General features: G+C 44.7%; 1 protein-coding gene across 6 annotated transcripts in view; it reads right to left on the reverse strand.

Moving 5' to 3' along the window:
• The window catches only part of Col4a4 (collagen type IV alpha 4 chain), a 123,831-nt gene that overhangs the window by 11,466 nt on the left and 88,493 nt on the right, over window positions 1-23,872 (reverse strand). For 3 of the 6 annotated variants that reach the window (XR_015628581.1, XR_015628582.1, XR_015628583.1), the window contains 8 exons: window positions 23,209-23,316; window positions 22,578-22,685; window positions 15,821-15,892; window positions 14,423-14,551; window positions 14,217-14,330; window positions 12,175-12,330; window positions 9,828-9,946; window positions 2,698-2,823 (listed from right to left, as the gene is read on the reverse strand). Coding sequence is in view for 3 of the 6 variants with exons in the window: in XM_087565528.1 (XP_087421654.1) it covers window positions 2,698-2,841; window positions 9,839-9,946; window positions 12,175-12,330; window positions 14,217-14,330; window positions 14,423-14,551; window positions 15,821-15,892; window positions 22,578-22,685; window positions 23,209-23,316 (939 nt within the window). In the remaining 3 variants the exon portion in view is untranslated. Of the gene's footprint in view, window positions 1-2,697; window positions 2,842-9,827; window positions 9,947-12,174; window positions 12,331-14,216; window positions 14,331-14,422; window positions 14,552-15,820; window positions 15,893-19,695; window positions 19,940-22,577; window positions 22,686-23,208; window positions 23,317-23,872 lie in introns of those variants that run through there. The other 3 variants (XM_087565528.1, NM_001446400.1, XM_087565527.1) reach the window with 3 other exon arrangements.

Raw genomic sequence — 23,872 nt, forward strand, 5'->3', positions numbered from 1 at the left:
AGCACCTAGAACTCTAAGAAAAATGAACCTCACTGCCCAATCCACACTTGAGAAGCCAGAAAGTCTAGGCTGGAACCAGCAATGTGTAATTTTTAAAAAGCTCTCCAGGGAGGAGGGGTAAAATGGAGGAATTCCTGAGTTCCAAAAGGCTCGAAATTCCAGGCTGTCTCTTATCTCCAGGCAAGTTCCATTGCCCCTGCTAACGTTCAGGTCTTTGGGGCTGTTATCAGGACTTTTACTCTTCCTTGGCCTGCTGCTCCAAGCACAGGGCCTTGCTGGATTCATTTATTTCTTGCAGAGCGCTGGCACCAAAACAGTCGATAAATAATTCATGAAAGTGGTGGTTAAATGAATTATGGCACAATCAAATAATGCAATATTCTGCAGCCTGCGCAGACAATATTGTCGGAAAATATGTAATGATACAGAACTAATGGTTAAGACCAGCAGTTTGCAAAAAACAGGGTGGCAGAGCAGACTCTTTACAAACGTGCAGAAAAGTGGACAGACATACGGCCCACTGGGCCTTTTTAAGCTGTGTTTACTTTCTTTGCTTTTCTCTTTTGCTTAAACATCTGTAATAAGTTTGTTGTGGTGGTGGCAGTGTGCGTGTGTATGTGTGTGTGTGTGTGTGTGTGTGTGTGTGTGTGTGTGTGTGTGTGTGTGTTCACCTACTTATGTGTACCGTTGTGCCTGAGTATGCATTCATGTAGTGACCAGAAGTTCGAGTCTTCCTTGACAATTACCTTCCTTGCTGTCACCCTCCACTTGGTTTGTAGGCAGAGTCTCTCACAGAACCTGAAGCTCGCTGACTTACTGAGACTGACTGTTGAGCAAGTCCCAGGGCTCCTAGCTGGGTCTGACTTCCTAGCACTGGGATGCTGGTGAGGGCACACTGACTGCTGCACTCAGCTTTATCAAGGGTTCTGGAGGATGAAACTCAGAGTCTCATGGTTATGCAGAAAGCACTTTACCAAGCCCAGCGGTGACACATGCCTCCCAAGGCAGAGGTAGGAATCTCTCTGTGAGTTTGAGACCAGCTTGGTCTACAAAGCAAGTTCCAGGACAGCCAGGGCTACAAGAGAAACCCTGCCCCCAAAAACAAACATACAAAAATAACAGAAAGGAAGATGAGAGACAAAAGAAAGAAAAAGAGAGATGGAGAGAATGTTTGAGAGAGAGAGACAGAGAGAGAGACAGAGAGGCAGAGACAAAGACAGAGAGACAGAGACAGAAATAGACAAACAGAGAAACAGAGAGACAGAGACAAATAGAGAAAGGAAGGACAAAGCTTTAGTAACCAAATCATCTCTCTAGCCCCACAATAAGGTTTTAGCTTCTCTCTCTCTCTCTCTCTCTCTCTCTCTCTCTCTCTCTCTCTCTCTCTCTCTCTCTCTGTGTGTGTGTGTGTGTGTGTGTGTGTGTGTGTGTGTGTGTGTTAACTTCTCCTTAGACTTTCAATAATCCACTATCCTTCCACAAACAGTTCTCCACCTTAGGTGTTTCTGTTTCCCAGGGGGACGCTTGATAACATCTGGAAGCATTCTTGGTTGTACAAGGTTAGGAATCCAATACTCAATCCTGGGATAGACTAGGGACCCTGCTCAACTGTCCACAATGAGTGGCCCTTCACAGAACAGATTACCTGACCCCCAAGTCAACAGCACTAGGCTGAGAAAGGCCACTCTACACTGTGGTGGGTAGTCAGGGCATCATGTAGTCCTTCATCAAGTATTTAGCAGAAACCAGCCATGACCCCAAACCCTGTGACGATCTGACGGTGGGCAATTAGAGGCCTATTCCTGGACTGTCCTGGCCTTTAGGGCAGTAAGAGAATAAGTGATTGGTACAAAATTCCATTCCACTTCCACAGCCTTTGGCACTGCACTGAAAAGAACCATGTATAGCCAGCCAGTGGAGGAAGTAAGGGAAGTGCAGTACTCCACACACGAATGCTGAGCACAAAGCCACCTCGACTGGTCTGAAGAGCTCTGTGCCTTCCAGAGGCCCAGGACTCCCCATAGCTCAGCATAAATTTCCCAGTGTGGGTGGGATACGTAAGAAGAACGTAAACTCCATGCAGAGTGCTTTTTGCCAGGACAGTTTGGTTTGTGTGCCAGCAATGGTCCTCCTACCCCGACAATGACGAGCAATGCCAGGTAGATCAGTTCCAGGAACAGTGCTACCATTTGCAGTGTGTAGAAACACCCTGCCTTTTCCTTCTCCATCTTCTGCACGGTTCCTTCCCTTTTCTGTCCAGCTGTTTCTGCTCCCCTGGCTCCCAATTCCATTGCTCTTGTTTGCTTGGTTGGTTGGGTTTTATTGTTGTTGTTGCTGCTGCTGCTGTTGTTGTTCAAAACCAAGCCAACAGTTATGAGAGCAGGGCGCCTACTCCGATGTGCTATGGGGTTACCAAGCACATCGTCCACAAGCTGGCCAAATCTAAAAGATTTCAATAGGAGTTCAATGGAAGAATAGAAAGGTCATGTGGATCTAGAGTCCAGTTCTATACACACACACACACACACACACACACACACACACACACACACACACACATGTGCGCGCACACACAAAGGAAGAAGAAAGTTTTCACAGATTTGCTATCATGAGCTCTTTAGATTCCTCTTGAAGAACATCATCAAGAAACATGTAGATATTCATTCTGACAGTGAACTCAGAGAAAGAAGCTCATACCTGGTCCAGGCAGGCCTCTCTGTCCAGGGTCCCCCATAGCTCCTTCTGGTCCTCTGGGGCCTGGCACTCCAGGAAGTCCTGGGATTGGAACACAGGAATCCACATCTACAGGAGGCCCAGGTTCACCTGCAATTGAAACCACCGCTGTGGAATGGGTTCACAGCTCCTTCTACACTCTCTGGTAAAGGATGGATTCCTGACGCAGTGCTAAAATCATAACAAGAGTCTTCAACTGTCCACTGTGAATTGCACAATGGTGGGAATTTGCCTTGCTCCCTGCCGGGACACACATAAATCTTCTAGAAAGCCTTTGTGGATTAAATGACTGGATGACAGCTGCAATGAGAGATGGATGGCCAGCGAAAGCAGAAATAGAAATGACTGGCTCTTGGCTGAGGTAACAATACTTTGATGACCTTCAAAGGATTTTCACCCTTTGTACCATTATTTTCTAGTGAGCTAACCACAGTTGTCACTGCAAAAGGAACCTGGGGTCCCTGAAACTCAGCTTAGCATGTTCTCATTAGACTGAAGCCAGGTGGGTTTGCCTGGGACCAGCTACCCCTATATAATTCAAGATGGCTGGAGGCTCTCACACAGTGATTTTCCCACCTTCAATGAAAGTTGAAATGATCTGCAGGGGCCACAAAGATAGACTATTACTGCAGCTCCCACCCCACAGAATACTGTGGTCCTTGGTAGTCTTGGCAGTGTCCTCAACATTGGGCTTGATAAATCCAACTACAAGGGATTTTTCAAATGGTTTGTTGATGGGACCTCCGGGAATTTCTGAGGTGAAACCCGAGGCTTGGAATGATTTTAATTCTTCAGGGAGTTCCAGAGTCAGCCAGAGCTGAGAAAGTAGCCCTACAGAGCTGAGTTCTGACTCGAGCACATTAGAATCCTCAGCCAACTGGTTAGAAGACAGTTTCTGAGTCAGGAGGTCTAAAGTGGGATCTACATGTGCATTTCTAGAACATTCCCTAGTGAGGTGAGTAGTGTTGACCAGGCAATCTGACCTTGAGAACCACCACACGGAGGGACCACACTCTTAAAATACAGCTTATATTTACATCAATACAGTCTGCTCCCAAAAGTTTCAATCAGTCGCTCTGAAACAACCCAGAGATCACAAACACCACTGAGCCAGCACTGAAAGCCTTGGGTATATCAGGACCTGTGTGAAGTGTTTATCACTCCATTCACCAGACAACCATGCCGTGTGCTGTATTTTTAAACTATCAGAGGTATGGAAACCCCAGGGATAAGTTATACATGTACAGTTACACAGTCCAAACACCGCAGAGTCCATATTACAATCTAGAAGGCTCTGATTCTAAACATAGTTGCCTCACTAGCATACCATTCTATCATACTGCCTTAAGCTCGCTCTCTGTCTCTGGGTTTCTGTCTCTCTGTGTATCTCCATCTGCCTCTATTTCTCTGTGTTTCTGTCTCTCTGTCTCTGAGTGTACATGCATGTGTGTGATGTTCCTGAGACCCAAGGATACTCACATGCTCTACCATTGAGTCACAGCACAGCCAAATATATAACAAAGAACTCATGTGTGTCATATATTCTAAGGAAAGAGGTGTTTAAGAGGACACCATTTGGTTAATTACAAAGTTAAAACAAATGTGCATAATAATTTTAAATAGCAATAATGAGGGAGAAAGAAAATCTGAGAAACTGTAGCCATGACCACGGAGTATCAACCCACACAATACTTACTGTGCCTTTACAGAATGGACCGGAAGTCTGTAAGATGCTTGAAATTTAACCTTTTGTAAAGCTTGGCGTGAAACTATAAGCAACAGGAACCCAGAGAACGTTTTACAGTATTCCCAGCTTAATGTTAACACTTGACTTTGCCACAAGGCTACTGAGAGAGAGGCTCAGGAATCTTTCCTACTTTCCTAGGATAAACTGGGCTTTTCCAAGAAGAGGGCAGGCTGGGAGAGCTTAGCTGGTTTATTGTTTGTTTTAGTTCTTTTGGCTTTTTGAGGTAGCATCTCACTAAACCACAGAGCCCATGGCAATTTCTATCAAAGAACCTTTCTGGATCAGTCTGCCAAGTGCTAGTTACAGAGCGTGAGACGCCTCTCCCCCTTTAGCTGGATTTAGGTAAGGATTGTGATGTTATCTTCGAATGGATTTCAACTTATCACACCAAGAAGGCAGACGCATCCAACATTAGTTTTAAACTATAAATATTTAAAATAACATGCTTGTTTGAACTTTTTAGTTCTGTTTTCCTTTACCTTTTAATAACAAAGAAGCTGAAAGAAAGGGTATAAAAATATCTCTTCTAAAATCCCTAAAAGCAATATATGGGTCTCTTTTCAGGGTATTTTCTTTAGAGTAATAACAAATCCCTGGAAAGAAAAAATGCACATCTTTGTAAATTTTTTCTCTTTTTTTGGGGGGTGGGTGGGTAGGTTTAAATTTTCTTTCATGTGTATGGGTGTTTGATGGCATGTATGGGTATGTGTCATGCCTGTGGAGGTCAGAAAAGGTGTCACATTCCTTGGAACAGGAGCTATGAAAAAGTGTGAGTTGCCGTGTGGGGGCTGGGAATCTAACCCTGGTCTCTGAACCGGCAGCCAGTGCCCTCGGCTAATGAGCCCTCTCCACAGCCCTCTCAGCTTTTGGTAGATCTTTGAGAAAAGGTCTCAGTCTGTAGCCCAGGCTATCCTATGGCAAATTTTCTTGCCTCGGTTTCCAATGCTGGGATTGCATAGATGAACCATCACGCATGCCTGCTTTTCCCTGTTGGGGAACATGTTTTAAATACAAAACCACACATTGCTTTGCACGACAGAGTATTATGTAAATATTTTTAACACATGAGTAAATTTGTTTCTTGAAAATGTACTTACGTCTCTTATAGGTGTAAGGAGTCACTTTTTTAGTAACTGGGTGTGGCTCCTTTTGGAGATGCTGTGTATGTTTACCTTGTAGGGGTCCTACAAAGGAGCTACACTATTGTGTGCGGTGCCATCCAACGAGAGCTGTTACACTTAACCGCCTGAACTAAAACTCTGTCTACCTCACCTTGACAACCTGTAATGAGGGTCATCAGCAGGACTCTAGTATGAGGTTACTATAGCTGTAGAGGAGAAGCCAGACAGTAAAACCTTTGATGACTATACGGAAAACCATCAACGTGATCCATTATATAAACAAACTGAAAGAACAGAACCACATGATCATTTCATTAGATGCTGAGAAAGCATTTGACAAAATTCAACACCCCTTCATGATAAAAGTCCTGGAAAGAATAGGAATTCAAGGCCCATACCTAAACATAGTAAAAGCCATATACAGCAAACCAGTTGCTAACATTAAACTAAATGGAGAGAAACTTGAAGCAATCCCACCAAAATCAGGGACTAGACAAGGCTGCCCACTCTCTCCCTACTTATTCAATATAGTTCTTGAAGTTCTAGCCAGAGCAATCAGACAACAAAAGGAGATCAAAGGGATACAGATCGGAAAAGAAGAGGTCAAAATATCACTATTTGCAGATGATATGATAGTATATTTAAGTGATCCCAAAAGTTCCACCAGAGAACTACTAAAGCTGATAAACAACTTCAGCAAAGTGGCTGGGTATAAAATTAACTCAAATAAATCAGTTGCCTTCCTCTATACAAAAGAGAAACAAGCCGAGAAAGAAATTAGGGAAACGACACCCTTCATAATAGACCCAAATAATATAAAGTACCTCGGTGTGACTTTAACCAAGCAAGTAAAAGATCTGTACAATAAGAACTTCAAGACACTGAAGAAAGAAATTGAAGAAGACCTCAGAAGATGGAAAGATCTCCCATGCTCATGGATTGGCAGGATTAATATAGTAAAAATGGCCATTTTACCAAAAGCAATCTACAGATTCAATGCAATCCCCATCAAAATACCAATCCAATTCTTCAAAGAGTTAGACAGAACAATTTGCAAATTCATCTGGAATAACAAAAAACCCAGGATAGCTAAAGCTATCCTCAACAATAAAAGGACTTCAGGGGGAATCACTATCCCTGAACTCAAGCAGTATTACAGAGCAATAATGATAAAAACTGCATGGTATTGGTACAGAGACAGACAGATAGACCAATGGAATAGAATTGAAGACCCAGAAATGAACCCACACACCTATGGTCACTTGATTTTTGACAAAGGAGCCAAAACCATCCAATGGAAAAAAGATAGCATTTTCAGCAAATGGTGCTGGTTCAACTGGAGGGCAACATGTAGAAGAATGCAGATCGATCCATGCTTATCACCCTGTACAAAGCTTAAGTCGAAGTGGATCAAGGACCTCCACATCAAACCTGATACACTCAAACTAATAGAAGAAAAACTAGGGAAGCATCTGGAACACATGGGCACTGGAAAAAATTTCCTGAACAAAACACCAATGGCTTATGCTCTAAGATCAAGAATTGACAAATGGGATCTCATAAAACTGCAAAGCTTCTGTAAGGCAAAGGACACTGTGGTTAGGACAAAACGGCAACCAACAGATTGGGAAAAGATCTTTACCAACCCTACAACAGATAGAGGCCTTATATCCAAAATATACAAAGAACTCAAGAAGTTAGACCGCAGGGAAACAAATAACCCTATTAAAAAATGGGGTTCAGAGCTAAACAAAGAATTCACAGCTGAGGAATGCCGAATGGCTGAGAAACACCTAAAGAAATGTTCAACATCTTTAGTCATAAGGGAAATGCAAATCAAAACAACCCTGAGATTTCACCTCACACCAGTGCGATTGGCTAAGATCAAAAACTCAGGTGACAGCAGATGCTGGCGAGGTTGTGGAGAAAGAGGAACACTCCTCCATTGTTGGTGGGATTGCAGACTGGTAAAACCATTCTGGAAATCAGTCTGGAGGTTCCTCAGAAAATTGGACATTGAACTGCCTGAGGATCCAGCTATACCTCTCTTGGGCATATACCCAAAAGATGCCTCAACATATAAAAGAGACACGTGCTCCACTATGTTCATCGCAGCCTTATTTATAATAGCCAGAAACTGGAAAGAACCCAGATGCCCTTCAACAGAGGAATGGATACAGAAAATGTGGTACATCTACACAATGGAATATTACTCAGCTATCAAAAACAACGAGTTTATGAAATTCGTAGGCAAATGGTTGGAACTGGAAAATATCATCCTGAGTGAGCTAACCCACTCACAGAAAGACATACATGGTATGCACTCATTGATAAGTGGCTATTAGTCCAAATGCTTGAATTACCCTAGATCCCTAGAACAAACGAAACTCAAGACGGATGATCAAAATGTGAATGCTTCACTCCTTCTTTAAATGAGGTAAAAGAATACCCTTGGCAGGGAAGGGAGAGGCAAAGATTAAAACAGAGACTGAAGGAACACCCATTCAGAGCCTGTCCCACATTTGGCCCATACATATACAGCCACCCAATTGGACTAGATGGATGAAGCAAAGAAGTGCAGACCGACAGGAGCCGGATGTAGATCGCTCCTGAGAGACACAGCCAGAATACAGCAAATACAGAGGCGAATGCCAGCAGCAAACCACTGAACTGAGAATAGGTCCCCTATTGAAGGAATCAGAGAAAGAACTGGAAGAGCTTGAAGGGGCTCGAGACCCCATATGTACAACAATGCCAAGCAACCAGAGCTTCCAGGGACTAAGCCACTACCTAAAGACTATACATGGACTGACCCAGGACTCTGACCCCATAGGTAGCAATGAATATCCTAGTAAGAGCACCAGTGGAAGGGGAAGCCCTGGGTCCTGCTAAGACTGAACCCCCAGTGAACTAGTCTATGGGGGGAGGGCGGCAATGGTGGGAGGGTTGGGAGGGGAACACCCATAAGGAAGGGGAGGGGGGAGGGGGATGTTTGCCCGGAAACCGGGAAAGGGAATAACACTCGAAATGTATATAAGAAATACTCAAGTTAATAATAAAAAAAAAAAAAAAAAAAAAAAAAAAAAAAAAAAAACCTTTGATGACCCCAGAAACCCCATTTACAAAACTATGCAGCAGCTTAACTCACAATCACAGCGGGGAGGGTAAATGACAGGCAAATGGGGATGGGGGAGGTTCTCCATTTCACTGTAACTCTTACCTCTGCAGCCTGAAGAGACGCAATGTCGAAAGGCAAAACCAGGCGACCGTTTTTTTCACGTGGTGGAAAGAAAATTTAAATTTGTGAGTGAGGAGCAACGGCTGAGCACATAAATAATAGTGTGAGGGCCATCAGTGACAAGCAGAGTGACGATGTATTTACATAAGGCAAAGTTTGCTTCGCTGTGATTGACAGCAGCAGCAACGATTCTGTACTAATGGAGTTCTCACCTTTGCAAGGGCTCGAAATGAAAGTCTCTTGGGAAACAGACAATTCGAGTTGATTTCCTATGGCACGTGTGTTCTGAATGAGTGCGTGTAGGAATTGTGGCACTTAAAGGCTTCTGGAAATTCTGTATTAATTTGTCACGTTTGATAGGTTATGTGCACAGAAAGGAAGCAAGGAGACTCCGAAAAGCAGGCCTCTGCCTACCTAGACTGTGACCCCTGAGGAAGTAGTGTGCTCTATTTGTCCTTTGGATTATGGCGCCACAAACATTGCAAAACAACCTGAATTGTTGCTGAATATCTGTGCTACTATTTTGGGCGTTTTAAAGAAACTCACACACATATATCCGTCTGTCCTATCTCTTCCCAATTCATTCTTACTGTTTAAAAAGAAAGTCTAAAATAATTAGGTTTAATAACCCCTCTTCCCGAAGGAACTAATGTAATTTTCAGAAAATAAACAAGATGTCTATTTCAGGGACAAGAAGTAAACATACGATCCTAATAGTAGTCTAATCCTCTGTCTCGCGGATTGTGTGTGGAAAACACACAAATATTTATTCCTTTATAAATAATATATTCAGTGTCAGCTCTTAATTCTTAAATGTATTTGTTCTGATCCTTTATCAAACCTGAGATTCGATGGGCTAGTTTGAAACAAATACACTCATTATATTAGAAAGGCTTAACTCACAAGTACACATCAGTTCTGGACTGACCCTCACAGTAACTGCTAGGATGGGGGGCTGTGTGGACATGCGTCAGGAGCTGATGGCCACCAAGAGCTTACCTGGAGGACCTACTGGCCCTTTTCTGCCTGGGGGGCCAGGTAATCCCTTCTCTCCAGGTGCCCCGGGAAGACCAGGTGGCCCTGGAAGCCCTGGGAGTCCCATTGGTCCTAAAGGAAAGATACAGATGAGGGACAGAAGTGAGCATTGCAGTGACTCTGGCTGGCTGGGTCTGCTCCAAGAAAGAGCAGGGCAGAGCCAGTGTGGAGGAGGAACATGGGAAAGCTGAGAACTCGCTCAGCAGGAGAGCCCCAGCGGTCAATGAGAAGGGTTCTAAAGCCAAAAGTATATGAAGTTACAAAGCCTTGTATCCTGAACCTTCTCTGGGGACAGCAAAGAACTAAAACTGGGAAGAAAGGAGAGGTACCTGGGGGTGAGGTGTCTTCATAGCTGGAGGTCCCCCCACTGCCACCTTCAACATCTTACAGTCAGGTCCACCGCCCATAGCATCCCTCCCTGCTTGGTCCATGTAGATGCTATTTAAGTTTGAGTTCCCTCTAACCTCCAGTGAGGGCCCAATACGTATTTATGGACTGGAGAACTCCCTGCCTTTGCTATAGGAAACCATGGACTGGCTGGTGTGCCTCATAGAATGGGAGTAAAACAGGACGCACAGATAGTGGTTTCATTAATTTTTTAATCTTAAAAAATTATTACGTGTGTGTGTGTGTGTGTGAGAGAGAGAGAGAGAGAGAGAGAGAGACAGAGAGAGAGAGAGAAAGACAGAGAGAGACGGGGGGGGTGCATGTGCATGCCGCAGTGCATGTGCGGATGTCATGGAATACTTTAGAGAAGCCAGTTCTCTATTTCCAGAGATTAAAAATTCCTTCATCAAACTTGTACAGCAAATGCTTTTGCAGTCACTGAACCATCTCCACAGCCTCACCTACCACAATTTCTAACATCGCCTCTGCCCTGGGCTAGGTCATCAGGATTATGCTGGCATGCTATTTTCCTAGATCGGAAGTGTATGTTCAGGTAAACACACATGCTCCAGCTGTCCCAGCTTCCTTTCTTCTTCTGAGGGCGTGTCCAAGTCTGATTGTGATATTCAATGAGCAGAAGCCCGCAGGCTTGCAGAGGTAACTTACAGCATCCCAGCTGATTTTATAGATTTTATAGAGACTTTATAGCTGATTTTATAGAGACGAAGTGCTTGCTGCACTGTTCAGAGACGTGCCCTTCGCAAGCCCACAGACAGCCTGTGCACTGTGGGTACCGCAGCACTGGGATGAGTTTGCTTTTTCCTCCGATTAATCCTTTGCTGTGTCTCATACTGGGCTTAGAAGGAAAGCAAGGTGCTAATTTCTGAGCCTCTTTTGGAAATTTCAGAGTGGGATTTTAGAACCCATACCTCTTTCTTATAAAATAAGGAAGCTACAAAAAAAATACTCAATAGTCCCTTCTCAACAACAACAACAACAGTAAAAATGTTCCGAGAAGCACCTCTTCTTTCTCAGCTACATATGTCTAGTGAGCACATGAAACAAAGTAAGTCCACACTGGGCTGGGCTGTAATAAGTTTGAAACACACACTGAGTGTCAACAGCAGGCAGGGTGTGTAGGACACTGGGGAGAGGGGCTGGGTTTGAAAGAAAGAACGGTAATATCTCCTTGGTGGTTTTATGCTGCTTATCTATTTAAAACAATAATATTTAAACACGCTTTCTTGAATAAAGTACAATGGTTAATTCCACTTGTTTATGTTTTCAAAAAAATGTTATGGGGAGTGGGCATTTTTGAGACATGGTCCAACTCTGTAACTCAGGCTGCCCCAGATGTGCCAAGGCAACCCATGCTGGTCTTGGACTCGTGGCATTTCTCGTACGTTGGGATTACGTGTGCGAGCCACCACACCTGGCTAGTTTCATGTCTCAAATGTGGCTTCTGCGTTTTTAATTCGCTGGTGTGAGGCTCCCTACATTCCTATTGCTCAGTTCTGGTGCAGAAGGTCCATCCTTTTTGTTTTCCAGCTTAGTTATTTGTGTATCACAAACCCTCATACCCTAGGCTGGCCTCCAATTCACTATATAGGCAAGAATTAGCATGAAGTCCAGATCCTCCAGGTGCTACCTCTCAAGTGCTCTACAAGAGAACACTGCCCCTCTAGTCTGTGACACACTGGACATCAAACTCAGGGCACACTACCAGGTCTATCCACTGTGTGCTCTTCTTTCAAGTTTTATTCAAACCAGATGACTTTTTAGAGGAAGCCAGGACATTTTAGAAATGACATCATCACTTCCACAAGAAATAGGAATGGTATTATTGGAAGGAAGACAGTATCCCAGACCTTAAAGTCTACACATACCACGGAAAAAAATACCAACATTCATACCTTTCTGGCCATCTTTGCCATCACATCCTGGGGGGCCTTGACACCCTGGTGGGCCTGGTGGACCTCGGGAGCCAGGTGGTCCTGGCAAACCATGGTCACCTGGATCCCCTTTCAGAAGGCTGACATTCCCACGGGGACCTGGAGGTCCAGGTACTCCTGTCACAGAGAGGAGGCAAAAGCATGCTTTAAGTCAAAGACAAAAAGTGAATGTTAGTGATTTGAGGGCTTTTTAGGAAAAGAAATATAGTGATCCCTACCTCCCTTGTTTGGAAATCACTGTATTTCTTTTCCTAAGGAGATATAGGGTCCACGCTGAGAAAAGTTATGTCAGTAACCATTAAACTAAATAGACTTATACTAGACCTCTTTTCTGTCTGAACCATTTGGGAAGTATCAGCTAATGGTCTCAATGATCTCATTGTTTTAGCAGGTTAGGTGGATAGATGGATGGGTGGATGGATGGATGGGTGGATGGATGGATGGGTGGATGGATGGATTGATGGATGGATGGGTGGATGGATGGGTGGGTGGATGGATGGATTGATGGATGGATGGGTGGATGGATGGGTGGGTGGATGGGTAGATGGATGGATTGATGGATGGATGGGTGGGTGGGTGGATGGATGGGTGGATGGATGAATGGGTGGATGGATGGATTGATGGATGGATGGGTGGGTGGATGGGTGGGGTATGGATGGATGGATGGATGGATGGATGGATTGATGGATGGATAGATGGATGGATGGGTGGATGGATGAATGGGTGGATGGATGGATTGATGGATGGATGGGTGGGTGGGTGGATGGGTGGATGGATGGATTGATGGATGGATGGGTGGGTGGATGGATGGAGTGATGGATGGATGGATTGATGGATGGATGGATGGGTGGATGGATGGATTGATGGATGGATGGATTGATGGATGGATGGATGGATGGGTGGATGGATGGATGGATGGATGGGTAGATGGATGGGTGGGTGGATGGATGGGTGGGTGGGTGGATGGATGGATGGATGGATGGATGGGTGGATGGATGGATGGATGGATGGGTAGATGGATGGGTGGGTGGATGGATGGGTGGGTATCTGTATGGATGAGTGAGTAGATGGGTGCTTGGGTGAGTGAGTGCATAGTTGGATGGATAGATGAATGGGTGGGTGGATAACTATATGGTTGAATGGATGGATGGGCATGTGGGTTGACGGTTAGATGGATAGATGGGTGGGTAGATAGACAAATAAAATATTAAGAAAATGTAGCTAATAAGAAAGGAATGTGCCCTCCAAATTATAATCTTATTTTAAAATGAATATTGGTACCTAGGAGTGAGCTGACTTTAACTCTATTCTCACTTAATGTCTATACTTCCTAGCACAGTTTTTATTGCTTTTATTTTCAATATACAATCCTACCCCTACAAGATGGCAGGTCTGTGTTTCCATGCAAGAGCTGTATAGACAGTGTGAATGTGTCTAGTGGCTATCAGTGAGGAAGAATCCGTCACGAACCCATGCTCTTCCCCTGGCTCTCAGATCATCCTAGCTATCATCACTTTCTTTTTAAAAAGCTGTTTGTAATTTCCAGAATCTTGCCCTGCCAGAATCCATCCACGTGAAGCAGTGAGAGGCAACATGCACTGCTGGCAGCCCATGTGCAGACTTTCTGTGTCCATGACAGGCTTGGGTCCAGCCCCTCTGGGCCAGAGGACAGGTGCTAGGCAACAAGGAGAACACGGATCTTTCCTAGTGGACACTTGTGGCACGCAGTGCCAGTCTGGTGATCAGAAATGCTTGTCCCACCTCTGTTTGTATCTAGGCAGCAGGAGTCTGCTGCATGATATGGAAGAGTCAGGGGGATGTGCCCTTCTCTTCCTAGTCCTAGGAAATACTGCTACCCACACGGCCCACGGGTGCATCTCACATATCCATCTTCTAAGTTGGTAGAGCTGCTCTGGGGCTCCTCCGTGAGATACTACAGCATATCTAGCTGGTAGCTTCTAAGGAAGAGACTGCTGTTATCCTCATTCACAATGTCATCATACCTCTTGGGCCATCGGGGCCAGGAGGTCCCCAGTCTCCAGGTGGACCTGGATCAGGAATGTCACCTTTAGCAGCTCTTCCTGGGGTGCCTGCAGAACCAGGTGCTCCTGGTCTCCCTATGGAAGCATGGATTCAAATGTTACCCCCGTCACACCTAAAACGTTTTAAACTAGTTCTTGAAGAGATATCAAAGTATGATGCTTCTTACCTGGGGGTCCTGGGAAGCCCTTTTCTCCAGGTAGGCCTGGAGGAGAAATCCCTGGACTCCCAGGATCTCCTTTCTCTCCTTTTAGCCCAGGCGTTCCCATTGGCCCAGGTGGACCCATTTCAAGCAAACCTTAATGAGAAAAATGGCATCAATGTTGTCCCTACTCCTTATTTATACCTGTCACAGAACCCAGCAGGAGTGTGTCAGAGGAGGTGGCTGGCTCTGCAGAGAGCAAACTCTGGCTGTGACGATGCTCTATTCCTTGAGTCCCGATTCTTTATTAATGATATCACAATGACCAACCACAGGATTGGTTTCTTTTGGGATTATGTGCCAGATTTTAAGAAACGTTAGTTCACGGACAGTTTTACAAAGCAAAAGCGAGGGAGATGATCATTAATAACTGTGAACAGATTGGTTAGAAATCTGAGTGGAGCGGGTCTACCATAAGAACTCCAGTACTTTGGAGCATCCATCGAAAGCGGGGAGACTATCCTTGGGTTCTTGGAAAGGCCACCTATATATTTAATCAGACCAATTGAAAGAGCCACCAAACAGATTTCAGGTGACCTAAGTTACTTTTTGAAAAATCTAAACTCCGTAAAGATTCCATCTCTCTCCAACAGTAGCGTTGCACCTAGCTGTAAAATCCCTTTTCTTAGAGTAATTCAAATTTACATTTTGGGTTTAGCTACTATGTCTGACTGTAGGTTGTTTAAATGAGACAATAGTACAATAGGCGTTTTTTAATGGAACAAGATAAAACCTGATGGCCGAAGGTTAGCCTGTCTGTAATATCAAAAATGACGGCAGGTTGGGGCTGGACAGATAGTTCGGCAGTTAAGAGCACTTGCCCCTCTTCCAGAGGACCCAACTCTGAATCACAGCAGCCATTCTGTGCCACTCAGAAATAACGGCTGTAGCTCCCGCTCCAAAGAGAAGCCTCTGGCCTTGTCCAGCACCCGTGCTCGCATTTGCGTGCCCACACCTACAGTCACAGTACAGGCATGCCAGCACTGCTGACTAGATTATCTTGGTCGGACAAGCCAGTGGTATACTTAAAACAAAGAGCGCTATACATTTTTAAAAAGAGCAAGACTCTGTTTCACAATGTCTTGAAATCTGGTCTCACTTGAGCAAGAAATAAGAGTATTCAGTTGACAAACATGAGCAATAAAAAGAAAAAATGTGATCAACTACCACTCCTCAGCGTCAAGTTTTCTTAAATGTCCTTTTCATAGAAACCACAGAACCAGAAAGCCCCGTCATTGCTGCTACCCCGTGCTAGGCTTTTGGAGTCACCACCCCCAGTTCTCAGGATGTGAGGAAACATCAGGGAAAGGTTCTGCTTCATCAAGTCCATTGAGCAGAGCTTGATCACCAATGAGCCTGTCTTACCTGAGGCGCCCTTTGCTCCTTTCTCACCCTTCAGACCATGCAAGCCATTCAGACCGGGAGACCCAGGAGGACCTGAAACAACACATGCTCAGTGTCCCAAAGGTTAGACCAGCTATTGGTCTGGCTACCATCCCGTGCCTGTGCCACGGGAGAATGGGACAACGTGAGGAAGGTTAACAGATCTCACTGTCTGGAGGCCACCCCCTAGGGGCCAGAACCCAGCCTGAGAGATTTTTCAGCCCATTCATCTGGTGGAGATGTTCTGACAAGAAGACTCGACTTGATTTGTAACTATTTCGAGATGGAAGAGAGTCTAGAGTTGCCACATTGGGATGCAGGAAGTGACCTTTGATTTGATGGTGATAGCATCTCTTTAGATAAGGAGAGAGGCTGGACGACCGTAAATCCAATGCTTTCTGCTTCCCAGTTTGAATCTTCCCTTTCCGTCAGGGTGTGCTGGTCCTAACTCCTTCCAGATGTAGTCATGGTAACGAAGCAAAACAGCTCGATGATTCCTGCTGTGGTGTATGGGACTACCACGTGCTGTATGGTTTTGTGTTAAGCATGCACTACTGACAAACAGACCTGTAGGTCGAGCTCAGCTGTAGCTGATTCTACGGCTGGTTCTTCAGTAGAGCGCTGGACACCTTCTCACAGCAAGCACACCGATTCTGGGGATCTCTGAATTCCAACCCGGGCCCTGAAAACCAGACCGCATGCCTCCACTGATGTCGTACGCATGGGACTGGACTAACCAAAGGCATTCTACAGGTCTCCAAGCAGACAGCCATCAGCCTGGCTTTACTTACATTGCCATCCAACATTGGATGGGAAGTGTTCCCTGGGGCTTCCGTCCTCGGATGTTGGGTTGTGCTTAACTTTTTCGAATGACAGTTTCCTAACAGGCTAGAACTAAGTTGAGAGGGGCAGCAGTGAGGGAGCAGAGAGGAAGGAAACAGGCAGGTAACAAGTATCATATAGTCCCTCCTGGGTTCAGAGCCCAACCACCTATGGTCCCACGTGTCTTGTTGTCTCACTATATGGTTCTAGGAAGGAATCTTTTCACAACCCTTGGCCAAACCCAATGACCTTCCAAGTTCACTTTTGCACTTTGCCCTCCAGTAGCTGTTCTTTCCCACACAGAACTAAGCTCTTCTTCACACAGCCCACCACTCACTCAGATTAGCACTCCATGACAACACACTCATCTTACATGACTAAACACACAGAAACTGGCTCCCGAGGTGCCCACAGAGCCTCCATAGGATGGATTGCCTATATCAGATTGTACGACAACTGTGTCTCCAGGCAGCTCCTCCCTGGACCAAGGGGAAATCAGAAGGCAGGACCAGGCCTTACTAGCCTTTCCATTCCCACACTGAAAATAGTTTCTACACCTTGCACACGTTGAACAAATGCGTGTTGACTCAAGGAGTGAGTTATAGAGGATGAAGAAAGGACACCAAGGACCGGAGAGATGGAGAGAAAGCTCAAGAATGCACTACAACTTCTGCTGGCACGCCATGTTTATCTCAAATATATTTATGGGACAGGTATGATTCAGAGAAGTTAGAGACATCTACCTGCAGGGAAATAACTTGAGTGCTAATTTCTCTTTCTTCAGTAAAGCAGGTTCTTGTGGAGAGTCCTTACTGGAGGATGGCGTAGTGATTGGCTCCAATCTGTTTACCAGCAGTGCTCGAAATAAAACTGTTATTCTCCTTTTAAGATCTCAAATTTAGATCCATTTGAATGAGCCATATTTCCTTCCACTGAAAAAGGGGGTTGGGGATGCGTCCTTATTTTTCCCAAATTTTGTATTTTCTAACCACTTCCTCACAGTCCTGGCTGGGTTCGCTTTCCAATCCTCTTTCCTATTTTGCGAGCCAGTATTTCAAGTTTGCACCAAAAGAACACAACGACCTTCTTCATCTGCCAAATCTGGATATTTACTGCAATCTATCTAAAATGATAATAAATTTTTGGGACCACGTTGCTGTTTCTGTGTGTTCTGATCTCCAGTGTTAGCCGCCAAGATTGATGGCTTGGGGACTTGGCTAAAGGAGGGCTGCCCCAGCCTCTGCCAACTCTCCATTGTCACATCGACACATCCAGATCCTGGGCTGTCACAACCCAACCCCTTGCCATTGTTGAACTGGCCGACCCTGATCTGACCCAATGTTATCTTTCTAAATTGAATGCAGCTACATCTGGGCAGGGTTTTAAGCATAATTTTCCCCTTTTACTGAAAGCTTTTATCAATCCCATCTCTAAATCAGAAAGTTGTTCATGCATAAAATATATACAGTCCAGATGAAGAGCAATTAGGCTAACAAAGCACATTCCTGGGTAATGAGGAATTTTTATTCACCTCTCGGATAGCCCTTCTGTTTAACACCACCATTTAAGGCTGCCCCTGGTGGCACTCGGGGGCCAGTGTGCTTGTTCTTCCTCTGGCTAGTGACTCTAACCGCCATCCCGCACACTGTGCCTTCCTTCTGTGTCAGGCAGCCCGCTCTCAGTGACAGATTTCCCACTCTCGGGCAATTGGTTTGGTTCTAAAGCCCGAAAAAATGCTACTCTGTATGTAGTCCCAGGACACTGGAGGGCTTTACATTTTAGTAGGGTGACCAGCGTATTTCTGTTTGACTGGAACCTTTAGCACTGGAGTTTCCACATCCTAAGAGAGTCCCATGCAAAATGAGGCTGCCGGCCACCCTAACTTTAAACTTGATGGGGGAAGTGAAGTCTTTACAACTCTAGGCAAAGGTTGAAAACCCTTGAGAACTCTTATCAAGAAAAGACTCCAAAATAAGAATTAAACTAGAAACATTTTTTTTCCTGATACAGGTGCCTATTGAAAGGGTAAATATGGCTTCCCAGTGCATACAGCTCCACCCCTCAGGAGTGTATCCCATGACAGGCTCTGAAGAGACAAGAAAGACATAATTCGTGACCTGACAAGACAAAGAGGCGACAACATCCAGCTTGCTAAGAGCTGGGGTGGGAGACAGGAGAATAATTTAGTACAGAACAAGGGTGGGTGGGGTGCTGCTCTGATTGTCATAGCTCTGTGATACAAGGCATTTCCTTCCTCATAAAAGACATCTCCAAACACCTTTCAAAAGTGAACTAGCAGGGCTGGGAAGATGTTTCAGACAGTGAAGTGCTCCCCATACAAGGATATCTTCAGCATTCACATTTAAAACCAACCAAACAAACAAACTGGGTGCACATATGTCACCCCAGTCCAATCAGGGAGTTTCAGGCTCAATAAGTGTCCAGTTAGGTTTTTGTTTTGTTTTGTTTTGTTTTGTTTTGTTTTGTTTTGTTTTTGTCAACCTGATACAAACTAGGAAGAAGAACATCGGTTGAGAGTGAAAGATCCTATTTCAAACCACAAAACAGAAACATGGTGGAAAGCAATTGAGAGTGTCCACAGACACTCACAGACGCAAGTGCACACACATAACACGTATGCACACACGAACACGTATGCACACACGAACATGTGTGCACACACATGAACATGTGTGCACACATCCCTCCACAAACACAAAATTGAACAGTTTCTCCTGCCACTGGCCCGATAACCCTTCCACAACAGACTATCACGCAGCAAGTGATCCTCAGTAGGTTTCTGTCATTCTCATCTCGTGTGGATATACAACTAGAATTGGGGTGCTTTCCTTTTAGAGGGTACATGTACTTAGAGACGTAAACAAAGAAGCCACGGGTAGCCTGTGTCTAAGTTAAAGTTTAATCATGACCAGACCCAAGCAGGACTCAAACTTCCATCTGGTCTGTGGGAGCAGAGCAAACACATCTGAGTTCACAGCAGCTGGTTTGTTCAAACAAGAAAGTTGGTTCCCTACCTTAGTCGGAACATACTTCAAATATTTAGCTTCTCACTTCAAAGTGTTTCTGCTGGATCGGGCTTCATTTTTACATCGGCATGATAAACCGCAACAATGGATTTATCCTGGGATGTTTTGAATTTTAAGACGGTATCCCGCGGTTTTGTTTTGTTTTTACGTTTGGCTGGACCGTTTGCTGAGCCGTGTGCAGTGAATCAGCGTCCCCCAGTGGTCGCCAAGGAGCATTGCAGCAGGGATGTGGCTGGGGAGCGAAATGCCCTTTGATCTGTTCCCTTCCAATAACCTCTCAAGAAACGTACTATCTCCATGCACATTAGGAGGCAATTAGCAATTACTTTTAAAGTGATTTTATTATGGACTGAGTTCACGTCTATGAGGATTTTTTTTTAAGCAATGTCACTGTGAGGCTACTTGATAAATGTTCAAAGGAAAAGGAAGACATATTACAACCACCTGCAGGCACTCGGAAATGTTCCCTGGAATTGGGAGGCTGTGAAAAGAAAGCCCTTAACAATGTCAGATGTTTTCTTTTGGATTCCTCCCAAATCCTTCCAGACTGGAAGAATGTTGAAGTCAAAGAGGAGGCCAGGAGGGCTGAGGGGTTGCCAGAGGCAGGAAATGGCCACAACCACCAGAGGAAAATCTCAGGACAACAGTATCATCGTGTTGTGTGAGACTTTAAATTCATCATGGGTCGTCTGGTTTTCACATTACTACAAATGTCAGCTGAGATGGAGAAGGTATCAAGAGACCATTTGTTCTAACGAGGACGCCTGTCGGGTTATTGAGTTGCCAGTAAGTGCTCCAGTGTTCTGGAAACTTCCAAAGGAAGAGTTCCCCTTCCTTCAGCATTGCCCTGAGGAATGCACACTGCCCTACAGCTTGTTGAAAGGCTAGGAATCTTGGAAAGCTGAGGCATGAGAAGCAGAAAGGATGAGAAAGATAAAAAAAAAAGAATTTGGACTTTTCAAAACAATAAAATGTTTAATTCCAGAAGTTGTTTCTAACCCTTCCAAGAAGAAGTACTTTGATTTTACTGGCATTTAATATCTGTATCTAAGCCAATGACCTGGAGACGGCTGGGGCTAAAGAAGGAAAAGAGGAGTTGGAACTAACTTGCCAAGGGGTGGGCAAGGAAAATTTGGCCCCTTGCCTGCTGTTTGACCCCTAACTTCATAACTACTTATTCTGCAACCAAAATATTTATTGTGTATCAGCTGATACCAAGGGCATTATAGAAAGGTCTTGGTTTTCAAAGAATCCCATTCTGTTGTTATGAAAGTCCTGTGCAAGTGTTATGCTAGAGCACAGAGAAAAAGCACTTATCTAGAATAGGAGAAATGGACCAATGAGAGGGAGACCCGGAAGAACATAGGGACATGAATATTTGTTAACTGTAAGCATTCTGGGCTGCACCTCCTTATAGCCTAGCCAGACAAATAATCAGACCACTATTGCCTCTAAAAGCCAAAAGCTACAATCAGGAAAGTGTTTCTATATCCAGCGAAGAAAGCGCATATAATTTAAATGGGCACTTTTCCTCTGGAACACCTTCTTATCTTCCTACCTCTTACCATGATCAGTACACATACATTGATGGATACAGACACTTTAAAGTCTGCCACTTGCCTCTGTGTCCACCTCTGGTGCAGCGCTCTCCTATTTCTGAACGTTTTCTTAATCAGTATCCACAATGCTGAAAACATTTTGTTGCTGTGCATTGATTTCATATCATGGACTAACAAGGTTAAAAATGCCAATTTTGATGTAATATACATGCAAACAGAGCATGGTCTACACACTCTATAAGTATGATGGACAGACAGCGCTTATAGTGCCTTGAACTCAAGAAATGGGCATGGGTGCTATTCTGTTTTTCATCGCAGCTAGTGTCTAAAGAGTTGAATGATCATCGAGCTGTTTCTGTGACTTATGCTATCACCGGCAACCTGGGTGCTAGGCTGCTTACCACGTGTGACTGGACGTCCTTATCACGTTTGGACGAGGGATTCCAAGGCCTCTGAAATGTCTCCTTCTATCTCTCCATCACTCAATGGCTCTACTTTGTCCAGTAAGTAATTTACTCACAGGGTTCAAGGCTGACCTTAAAGATGTTTTTTACTTTTCAAAGTTTGGTTGTCCATCCATCCATCTATCTATCTATCTATCTATCTATCTATCTATCTATCTATCTATCTATCTACCTACCTACCTACCTACATATCTATCTATCTAATCTAATCTAGCTAACTATCATCTATTATAAAATTACTTATAGTAACTTAATACAGGCCAGCATGCCTTTAATTCTGAAATTTCATTTAAAGCGGGGAGGGTCCTGCAGATCACACTCTGACACCCTCCTTGTCAATTCTCAGGGTTCAAATGCCTACCACCCATGGGGCTACGGTTCAGACACAGATCACGTCTCCCCAGGGTTCATTTGTGAAACTCTAATTCATGTATAAGGCATTACGCATGCGGAAACTTACCCCAAGTGCTATGGTGTTAGAGGCCACACCTGTCTTTCTTAGGAAATGGCCCATGAAGGCTGGAATCACATACATTTTCTTTAAAATGACACCCAACACCTAACCCAACAGAATCTAGGCTTGATAGTCAGTGGTGGCAAATGGGTGGATGAGAGACCATCAGGACAGACACAAACAACACACCCTCGGAAGTAGAGTGGAAACACCAAGATCCTGGGCTTTCCTCAAGGGAGGGCAAGCAAAGATGGGGGTGACCTCAAGCCCTGGGGTTTGGAGGGACCTGCTGATAGTATTGTTGAGTGCCAAGCCTGATCAAGCAGAGCCACTAGTCCTTTTGCCCCAAGTGTGCTGGACCTTTCTAGAAGGCTGGGCTTTCCCCCTACTTACCTTTCACTCCTGCAGGACCTGGTCTCCCTAAATCTCCCGAATAACCTCTTGGCCCGGGGTCTCCCACTTCCCCTGGATGGCCCTTTTGTCCAGGCATCCCTGGGTCACCTGGGGACAAGAGAGAAATTTTCGGACAGTGACAGGTAAGTAACATTCCCTGGTGAGGTCATCTATGCTCTTCAGGCGTGAGTAACCAGGGACACAGTTGTATTACTTTTTCTTTCTAGATTTTTTTTAACCCCAAGGAAACAAATACTTAATTTCAAAAAGATACACTTACAAACAATCAAAGTTGCCAATCATGATTCTAATTTGCCAGTGCCTGCCTTCCCTCCCACCCCCACCCTCGCGTGCCCCCTGACTTGAAAGGAAAAGGATCCTTTAAAACCCTGAGCTGTATATGTGACATTGCTTTAGGGATGGGAGACAGAAAAAAATGACAGGCTATCAGCGGTATCTGCCTGGTGCAGCGCTGGCACTTTGCCAATGGTGCTTGAGGTCAAGTCTTTTAAAACGGAGGGACTGGGTTTGGGTTGAATGAGATGTGAAGGGGCCCTGCAGGAAGAATGACTTCCTGGTACGCCAAGTCACATGAACGCTCAGGGGTTTTCGAGGCTTTCTGGCAAGGTACCTGGACACCCTGGTGGTCCAAGAGAGCCAGGCTGTCCAGGTCTGCCTGGTGGTCCTCGGGGCCCTTCATCTCCAGGAAAGCCTTTCTCTCCAGAGTCTCCAGTATGTCCTAAAGAAGGAAGGGCCAAAATTCAGTTAGCTGTAGCTTGCTCTTTGAAACAGTGACTCTCAAAAGATCCACCCCAAGCCGAACTATCTGTCGTGTGGGGTATTTTTGTTGGTTTTACATTTGCACTGTTTTCAATTGATAAGGAAGACGCTATTGAGAAAATTTTGATGATGAATTTTTCTGTTTTCAAAACTGTTACTGTGGGGTTGGGGATTTGGTTCAGTGGTAGACACTTGCTTAGCAAGCGCAAGGCCCTGGGTTCGATCCCCAGCTCCGGAAAAAAAGAAAAGAAAAAAAAAACTGTTACTGTATGGCAATCGGTTTTCAAGTTTGCAATTGTTTATCCTTTTCGGACTTTTTAATCAATTTTACTTTAACTGGTCAATCTAATTTCCCCCTACTCAGCAGTAGAGGCAGGCAATCAATCAAGTATTCCTAATTCATTTTACTGTTCTGCATAGTGATATTTATGCAAGTCTTTTATTTATTCTTTGACAACATCATGCACAGATGCATTGAACATGTCCACCTCCCCTGGCCTCCTCTGTAGATCGTT

This window comes from Rattus norvegicus, chromosome 9 (genome assembly GCF_021556685.1).
Source record: "Rattus norvegicus strain SHRSP/BbbUtx chromosome 9, alternate assembly SHRSP_T2T, whole genome shotgun sequence".
Taxonomy (NCBI): Eukaryota; Metazoa; Chordata; class Mammalia; order Rodentia; family Muridae; genus Rattus; species Rattus norvegicus.